The 10,141-nt window shown below is 28.3% G+C and overlaps 1 protein-coding gene across 1 annotated transcript; it reads left to right on the forward strand.

The window, feature by feature from the left end:
• The first annotated feature begins 1,502 nt into the window (after nt 1-1,502).
• On the forward strand, nt 1,503-8,155 carry LOC113377711 (RWD domain-containing protein 4). The gene is made up of 3 exons (XM_026618118.1): nt 1,503-1,710; nt 4,667-4,773; nt 7,545-8,155. The coding sequence occupies exons 1-3, from the start codon at nt 1,558-1,560 to the stop codon at nt 7,909-7,911; spliced, it is 627 nt and encodes a 208-aa protein (XP_026473903.1). The 5' UTR covers nt 1,503-1,557; the 3' UTR covers nt 7,912-8,155.
• The last annotated feature ends 1,986 nt before the right edge of the window (nt 8,156-10,141 follow it).

The raw sequence follows: 10,141 nt of genomic DNA on the forward strand, positions 1-10,141 counted from the left end.
ATAAGTCGGGTTTTCTTTCCTGACGTATAACTCCAGAACGCAAACCGATTTCGACAATTTTGCATTCGTTGGAAAGGTCGTGCATGGCATCATGCCTTAATGCAAGCTGCTGGAACTTCACACACCGTAATTAAAAATTCGAGTAATGACATTAGTGAAAATTATCAGAATTATGCTTGGTTAAGTCAACGTGCGTGTAATGATGTACACGCACTGAATTTCACCATTCAATCAAAAATTGCTGGCGATTTGGTGACATACCAATGATTCCGACTGGTCTTCCGTTTGACTTCAAACGATTGCAATTTCCAGTTCGCCTTGCGTTCGCAATAAAAAGTCGCAAGGCCAATCGCTTAGTGTTTGCGGGATAAATTTCAAATAGATTATTTAGAAAATCATTGTTTTTCACATGGGCAGTTATACGTTGCCAGTTCACGAGTTGGCAAACCATCCGTTTTGTTTGTGTTAACGTCAGACCAAAAAACAAAAAATGTGGTTTACCAAAGAGCACTTCAATGAAACGGATAATTTGCGGATTCACTTTTATTTACTTAGAGAAGTTCAACTAAAAAACACTTTATTTTTGTAATCGAAATAAATTCATTACTGTTGTATAATAAAATCACATTTTTCCTTTTCAAATATAAAACAAACAAAAAATTTCTTCATCTTTCTCATGAAACCATCTGGTGGCGAAACTGAGTTCAGCGGGTTTGCTAGTTATTTATAAAATTATTTGTCAGAGTAGATATGAAACCATATTAATATTAAAATCTTGGCATAAGGGCATTTTGCCTTAAAACTTGAACTTTCCAAAATGTTCAATTAATCGACTTAATGAATAAGACTTGAGCTTTAGCTACTCTTCAAATCGTTTTCATTATTCTAAATTTTAATGCTTTAATTAAACCAGTTTTTGTAGGTGCAGTGTGGACGCCACCACCAATGCAGACAAATAATTTTTTTTTATGTTAATATGTGCAGTTTATGTTGTGATTATTGTGTGATATTGCTGTTATTGATAAATTTTGTAAATTTGATCACTTTAAATAATTTTTCTCTTTCCCGTCACTTTAAATATTAAAACTGACGTTTCACGGAACATGCTCGAACAAAAAAATTCAAGTCCTCACTGCTTTGAGGCATTCGTTGAAGTTCGTTTGAAATAACTTGCCTTCGTTCGTGTTCGTGTTCGTGTTTGTTCTTCTGTGTATTTTCTTGTTCGTCCTGTTCGTTCGTGCTCGTTCGTTAGGTGAGGACGCACCTTTAGCAGCTACAGCAGTACGATTGCTTTGAAAAAAAAAATCAAAATTTTCAAAATAAAGGAAACATTTTTTGGTACGGGAAGTTCCAGCAATTTGCCTTAAGGCACGATGCCATACACAATAAATAATTTATTATTTAGTGTATTTATTCACATCCCTGGAATGTTTACTTATCTATGCCTGGAATGATGTTTTTCTCCGGCATCAGGTAACACTAAAGTTTTTGTAACGCAAAACGTGCGTTTTGACAATTTGACATTTCTCGTTGTTAGAAATAAGTTTTATTTAGTTGATGCTTAAATTTTTTTTAATAAATAGTAGGTGTTCAAATAAATATAAAATGTCTGAATTGGAATTGCAGGAAGAGGAACGCGAAGTTTTGGCTTCTATATATGATGGTGATAATAGTTTTAAACAAGTTTCACCTACCACTTATCAATATAAAGTAAATATACTTATTTTAATCATACGCATATATAATTCTAATATATATCGCATGTTTCAAATTTTAATATACTTTCTGATATATAATATTTATATATCAATATCTAAAATCTATATACAGTAATACCCCGTTTGACGCCGTATCGTTTAGCGCTGTTCGGTTCATCGCTAAATCATTTCATCCCTGGTTTTGAAGGGGTAAATGAGAAAGATGTCGAAGAAATAATTTAAGACTTTCTAATGGCGAGCTCAAGGAAAGAACTGAACAGGAAAAAAACAAAAATGTTGACAGCAGTGATTCAGCGTAAAAGCAAAAAGAATTTTCGTTGGTGTTTGTATAAAGGAGTTTGTCAACCATAACTGAAATAATTGATCAATTCATTGAAAATGATCCGAATTTTGACAGGAGCTCTAAAGTAAGGCGTGGTGTAGAGATGCTTTATCCGTTTATCAAGAGCTTTTAAGAGAAAAGCGCAGAAGAAAAACAACATTAGATGCTTTTGTCACAAAAAGGCGAAACACTGAAAACGCGGAAGACTGACTAAATATGACTGACTTAGAATGTTATTTGTTTTTCCAAGAATATTTTGTTATTTATATTTCGTTTTTATTTTTGCAAGAAATAATAATGTGGTATTAATTTGGACTTTAGGAATAAAATATTTGGTTTTATTTTAAGTAAAAATAACATACTTTTTAAATTTAATACCAAACCAATTTTCTAGCTATCTTCCTTTAACTCCAATATTTCCATGTAAAGATTGCTTTGTTTAACACTGTTTTGCATTGGACTCTACCTTTCTGGAATATCTCTCGCATTCCACGGGGTATTCCTTTATATATATATTTATTTATTTATTTATTTATTTATTTATTCATAAGCAAGCCGTAATCAATAATAATAGATATTATTTCAGGCTCTTGTCAAGCTAATTCATAGTTAATATTAAAAGGATAGTAATTTTATAATAATGATAGTAGCTGCACGAATTTCGATTCTGAAAAAAAGAGCTGAAAAAAAGCATTCGAACATTATATACGATGTTCATCATCAAGTTCATCATATTAAAGTCTATTTGGCCACCAGTCAAGCTCAAAATTCTTGCACAAGGTTGAAAGTTATACTCATTTAAAACCGTAAAAAATTTAAATTAATAAAATAGCAATAAAAAAAAATGAAAAAAAAAATGGTTGTACAGGCGATCAAATGGTCAGACTACATAGATACAGGATAAGGATTATGCAAAAAATAGTTATTGAATTCAAATTGAGAAAATTCAGTAATGTCATAAAAAGCTAAGTCTTTAAAAAGTTTAACTAGGGAAGCATGAAATTTTTTGCTGTCTAAGTTTCGAATATTGAGTGGAAGTTTATTCATAAGCTGAATACCTAGACCGTCGATCGTATTGAAAGAGCTGGCTAATTTATATGTACGCGCCTTAATAAGTTTGTGTCTAGTGTTGTAATTTAAGGACGAAGCCATATCAAAAAGTTTCGAATTGTTTTTGATGAAAGTTAATGTTACCAGCAGAAAAATGCATGGGACAGTTAGAATATTGTATTTTTTAAATATGGGTCTGCAGGAGGCTTTACTGGGCAAGGAAAAAATTATTCGAATAGCTCTTTTCTGAAGCTTAAATATTTTAATTAGTTCGGATGAAAAACCCCAGAATTGAATGCCGTATGAAACGTGAGAATAAAAGTTGCTATAATAAACTGAAAGTAAGCAATTTAAACCAAGTTTGGGTTTAAGGGTGCGCAACATGAAACATGTTCTAGATAAAGTTGGTGATAGAGAGATAGAGATATGATCAGACCACTTTAAATTATTATTAATATGGATACCAAGAAACTTTGATACTTGATACTTTGATACTTTGATATATATATATATATATATATATATATATATATATATATATATATATACATATTGTTGTGCCCCATCCAGCGACGGAGCCAACAAAATGTATGTTCTTCCTGCTGCTAAGCTGGTACCAAACTGTGAAGGCAAATCAGTAAAACAGATGAAGACTTTTGATGTTTATGTTTATTTCATGATTCTTGTACACTTTTCATATAACTTGAACACTGAACTTAAATATAATTCCATTGATTACTTAATATTACTAACTCATATTAACTGAACTTAATAAAGACTGATACGGAGTGAGTGAAAAATGAACTAAGAATGAACAAAGATTTCATCATCCTGCAGCTTTTATATTCCTTATCGGGATGACTCAATTCTTTGGTAGAATGTGTGTTCGAACTTGTTCGGATTCGTTATATGTGAGTCAGAAACTATGCTTTACTTAATTGTAAGGCACAGTTTGTGGTTTCAAAAGGAATTTTATCAACGCTTGCAAAGTTACTGCAAGCTTACATTGTATTGTAGCTATGACTAACACTAACTGCATTGTTCGTAATCTAACCGTTATACAGTAATTTATAACATTATTTATAATTATCATAAATGGGTAAATACCACTACATATATATATATATATATATATATATATATATATTAAATAATATAAATGCATATATATAATAAAAAACATTAATTTTATAAGAAATATCAGGAATAGCATTCTTAATGCTTTGAGAATCATCACTGGCTATTGTTGTCAGGAAAAATATATTTATTTTTTTTATAAGAAAACTATAAAAAATAATCAATATTTCAGGTCGTTGTCTAACTTATTCATTAATTAAATTTGTTAATCAAAACAAACAAATTTTAGTGTTGAGTATTGACTTATATAAAACTGATGATAAAATCACATAAATATTTTGGTATCATGTTTGTCAGTTTGCTGCAGGAATAATCAAACCTCTATTTCATCTGCACAATTCATTACATCGTTTTTTTTTAAATTTAACTCAAAAATATATTTTATAATTATATTTTATTATTTATGTATTGGTACTAATTCATGTTTTATCATTTTTAGTATGGAGAAATTGAAGAGAAATCTTTTTTACTAGAAATTATATGGGGACCTAATTATCCGACTGAGCCGCCAACTTTCAATTTAGATACATTTTATAATAGAAACATGTAAGTAAAAATTTTACTCTTTTGTCAAATTATAATATTTCAATGTCACAAATGGTTAAAAGATGTTTGTGAACATGTTTTAAAATGATGCACATGCATTTTTTTTTGATAGATCAAATATGTATATTACATGTTTATATACTAAACATACATGTTAAGTATATATACTTGAGTGAATGAGTATGCCTTAGAGAATATTTGAATTACTTGAGAAAGTAATTTTGTAGTATATAGAATGTTTAGAGTTGATCACCAGCTTTCAGCTGAGGCAGAGTGAATTGTTACACATTTGCTTTGACCAGTAAAAATTGTTTGTACGCGCTAAAGGGGAATTCACTTAAATCTTTAAGCTAGTGTTCGCAAACTATCGATACTATCGATGGTTTCAGACTTTTTTCTTTCATAAATACTTTTTTGTGATATGAACATACTTCGCAAAAATTAAATTTGACAAAAAAATTTAAGTACATGAAATTTCAAATCGTGCTAAATGGAATAAAATCGTGTAAAAAAATCAAAAATATTCAATTTTCAAACCGTGTTATATCAAAACCGTGTACAAAAAGACCGTGTAAAAACAGACTTAGGTGTATACCAAATTTGAACTCCCTAGCTTAATATTGGGTCGAGATGTCATTGAAAGAAAATATGCGAAAGTGGTCCTTGTTTCAAAGTTACTTTGTATCACAACTGTAAAAATATCGACAAACAAATAACGCGATATATTATTAATAAGAAATATTGTTAAATAATTTTGGTCTTTTCAACTTTTGAATCTACCACATGGAATAGAATAAAATTTAGGATAGTGCAAAATGATTAAATTATCTTCACCAAATTAATTTAAATACCCTTGAAATGCGTCTCAAAGAATGGCTTGTAGTGTTGAGGAAACATAAAATTAGCAAATCAGATTTCTGGTAAAAACAAAAAAAATCTTCTTTGTGAAGTTTATAATGGAATTAGCGGATCAAAGCGATTTATATGGGATAAATGTAATATATAGAACAGTTTAAGAAAGTCTTTCTAATGAAAGATAAATTGATAGTAGTGATTTTGAAAAGAATTTTCAATGGTGTTTGTCACAAGGTTTTTTATGACTACAATTGAGACTATGGGTCAATTTGATGAGAAAATGATCAAAATTTTAACAGAAGTTCAAATGTAACTTTACTCAACTTTTAAAAGGACGTAGAAGAAATATGCCGGAACAGTCCCGCATTTTCACATTGTGTCCTGAGTTTTACTAAAAGCAATATTTGCCCCAAATTGACCTGGGTTTTCAAAAAGTATAATTCTAAATTGAATCTTTGCTTTTACTAATAAAATTACAACTACCGAACTGCCCATCAAATATCTGAAAATGTTATGTACAACTAGTATGCTTATATGAAAAAGGCGGGATAAAATAGCCTCTCACATTCATAATTTCGAACTTTGATTTTCACTTTTACAAAAATTTACAAAAATTATGAAAGTGAACTTTTTGACCACCATTTTTGATTAATTATAAAGAAAACTGAAGAAAATTTTATAAGTTTGAAAACTGAAAAAACATAGATCCAAAAATATAAGATAAAATAATAACATATAATTGAATAATGAAGTTCTTAATCAGTAATTTTGAATTTTTAAAAATTACTCATTTCCAAGAATATTTGTTTTGTTATTTATATTTTGTTTTTATTTTTGCAAGAAATAATAATGTGGTATTAATTTGGACTTTAAGAATAAAATATTTGGTTTTATTTTAAGTAAAAATAACATACTTTTTAAATTTAATACCGAACCAATTTTCTAGCCATCTTCCTTTAACTCCAATATTTCCATGTAAAGATTGCTTTTGTTTAACGCTGTTTTGCATTGTGCTCTACCTTTATGGAACATCTCTCGCATTCCACGGGGTATTCCTGTATATATATATATATATATATATATATATATATATATATATATATATATATAGGAATAAAAATTACTCATTTAAAAAAGGCGGATTTTTATTGCATTCGTAAGTGGTATTTGCTAGTTTAAAATCATATTAAAGTTTTTATCATACACCCCCAGATTAGTATAACTAAAAATTACCATCCTAGTTTTGACTTGCAAAAATATGGTCGCCTTATGCCTTTTAGACCGAAATGCAATAAATTGGACTGAATAGTTCGAAGGAATTACTTTTGTTTTTAGTAATTTTAATTATGAAATAAATGTTTAACGTAATGAATTAAATGTTAAATGTAAATAGCATGACATATGAATAGAACTAGTGGTGCATGGCATGGTGCTTTAAGGCAAATTGCTGTAACTTTCCGAACCAAAATGTTCAGAAACCTCTAAAACGTGAAGATACGTAAAAATTTTAATTTTCGATTTTTTTGCAATTACTTTAGCTTACTCTACGGGAAGTTAATAGCCAAATAATAATGTATGTGTGTGTGTGGATTATATTGTGAGAGACAATTAGTGACATAGAGAGATGAATATTGTAGAGAGTGCTATCAGAGACTAACGGAGTTAAGTTTTATTTTTATTTAAATTAAACACAGTTATTACACTTAATGCTTATCAATTTTCAATTCATTTTATTTTAACCACAGTATTTACATGTTGAGCAGGGCATTACTGTAAAACAATTTTGCATAAATAACATCAATATATTATTTATATTATATGAACAGTATAGTAGTTCAATGCATTTATCAGACTAATGAAGTTTTAAAATGGAAAAGAATGTTTTATTATGTTTTGTTCAAATTATATTTCTGCAGATTGCAATCAATCAAGAATTCAGTTCTCGAATTGGTGACAGAAGAATCTCAACAATGGCTAGGTTGCGCAATGACTTACACAATATTTGAAGCTCTGAAAGAAAAGATACACGAGTTGCTAGAAAAACAGAGTGAAGCAAATGACCCAAACGAGGTAACGGAAATGGTACAAGAAGTTAAGATTAGTGACAGTCTGGATGATGTTAAGAAGAACGTTGTCAAGAAATCACAACTGACAAAAGCTCAAAAACGAAGGCAGTGGGAAAGGACTGATGGCAAGGGGGAGAAGCCGAGAGGTTGGGATTGGGTTGATATTGTTAAACACTTGTCACAGACTGGATCGAAAGACGATGGAGCTGTTTCATAGTGGTAGAGTTTGTGAACATTGAATGTTAAATTTGTTTTTATTTATCTAATGCAAATTGAATGCAAGTGTGATACTTGATATGTTCTTTTGTGCATTTATGATGATGTACGCACATTAGAATAACATTACCGAATACATATTTTATTTATTTAATATCTATTTGATATATAAATATATCTATCTAGTAATGCAAGAGCATGTTGTCTATTAGAACGTTTGAAGGACTATGGATAGATTTGTTAAAATTTTGTGGATAAATTTCTTATTATAATTAACTTGGTTGTTTGAAATTTTATAATATACAATTTGATGGATGGATTTGTTGCAGAAACTTAACAGAAACATTTCTTAAATCACTTAAATTATGTATCTATTTTTTATAATTGAAATGATTATTAGATTTTTTGTATAAAATTGATGAATAGATTTATTTACAATAATTATACTGATGGATTGTTTTTAATAATAACGAAGTAGTAAATGAATTTCCTGTGACTTTTTTGAGTATGCTACCTAAACCATTAATTGACATACATTTAATTCTCCTAACTATTTTTTTTCATATTCTCAAATATTTCAAAAATAGTAAAAATAGGATTGGAATAATAGTCACACTGAAGAAAAGTTGAGAAATCGTGGGTATCATATAGAAAAAGACAGTTTCGAGAAAAATGTGTTCAAAGTTTTGCGAAGAGGAAATAGAGGAGGATTATTGCAGTCAAACAGTCATATCGCCGAAAATAATTTGAATTATGAAAAATCAATCTTATGCACATATTCTTGAATAATTAATGTTTGAAAACATCTGTAAAAACAAAATCGTTTTTTTTTTTTTTTTAATTTTGGACTAGAATACCCTCATTCTTCATTTTATTGCTCTGGTAGAATATTGGTTAAATATTTTTTTATGATTTTTATGAAAGTGATCAATGGATTTTTTTTGTATAAAACTGACGAATAGATTTTTTATAATAAACTGATGTATGAATTTTTTATAATAATGAAGTAGAAACTTAATTAATAATTAAAGTTAATTAATGATTGGAAACTTGGAATTTTGGAATTTTGTAATTTGTGTGGTTTGGGTTATCTATGCATTACTAAAATTTAGTTGATAATGATGTTGTTTCATGTGATTGGCTGAACTAGTATTTTTTGAAAATCTGAATGTTCACAGTTTTTGTTAATGCATGTTTCTTTTATTATTGGGCCGAAGATAATCAAAGTTTTCTCTATTTCTTAAAACTTCTGTTATTGTTGTTACACTTTCGTGAAATATTTCTTTATTATCAACAAGAAAACATACATAATTATTAAAATTTTTTGATCCAAATTTTTTTTTTCAAAAAATTTTTTTTCCAAAAATTTTTTTTGTCGAATTTTTTTGTCAAAATATTTTTGTCAAAATATTTTTGTCAAAAATTGTTTTCCAAAAAATTTTTTTTTTCGAATTTTTTTTTTCAAATATTGGTCAATATCGGTCTAATATTGGTCAATATCGGTCCAATATTGGTCAATATCGGTCTAATATTGGTCATATTGGTCCAATATTGGTCAATATCGGTCTAATATTGGTCAATATCGGTCTAATATTGGTCAATATCGGTCTAATATTGGTCAATATCGGTCCAATATTGGTCAAAATAGGTGTAATAAAAAAAAAATTTTTGACCAAAATTTTTTTGACCAAAATTTTTTTGACTAAAATTTTTTTTCCAAAAATTTTTTTCCAAAATTTTTTTTTTGACCAAAAATGTTTTTACTAAAATTTTTTTGATCAAAATTTTTTTGACCAAAAACTTTTTTCCCAAAATTTTTTGGACCAAATTTTTTTTCTCAAATTTTTTTTCCGAATATTGGTCAATATCGGTCTAATATTGGTCAATATCGGTCCAATATTGGTCAATATCGGTCTAATATTGGTCATATTGGTCCAATATTGGTCAATATCGGTCTAATATTGGTCAATAACGGTCCAATATTGGTCAATATCGGTCTAATAAAAAAAATTTTTTTGACCAAAATTTTTTTGACCAAAATTTGTTGAACAAAAATTTTTTTGACCAAAAATTTTTTTTCCAATATTTTTTGGACCAAAACTTTTTTTTTCAAAAATTTTTTTTCCGAAATTTTTTTGACCAAAATTTTTTTCCGAATATTGGTCAATATTGGTCTAATATTGGTCAATATCGGTCTAATAAAAAAAATTTTTCTTGACCAAAATTTTTTT

The sequence above is a fragment of the Ctenocephalides felis genome, unplaced genomic scaffold, assembly GCF_003426905.1.
Source record: "Ctenocephalides felis isolate EL2017-DRISC unplaced genomic scaffold, ASM342690v1 CF-g0.4_SCAFFOLD_01886, whole genome shotgun sequence".
NCBI classification, from domain to species: Eukaryota; Metazoa; Arthropoda; class Insecta; order Siphonaptera; family Pulicidae; genus Ctenocephalides; species Ctenocephalides felis.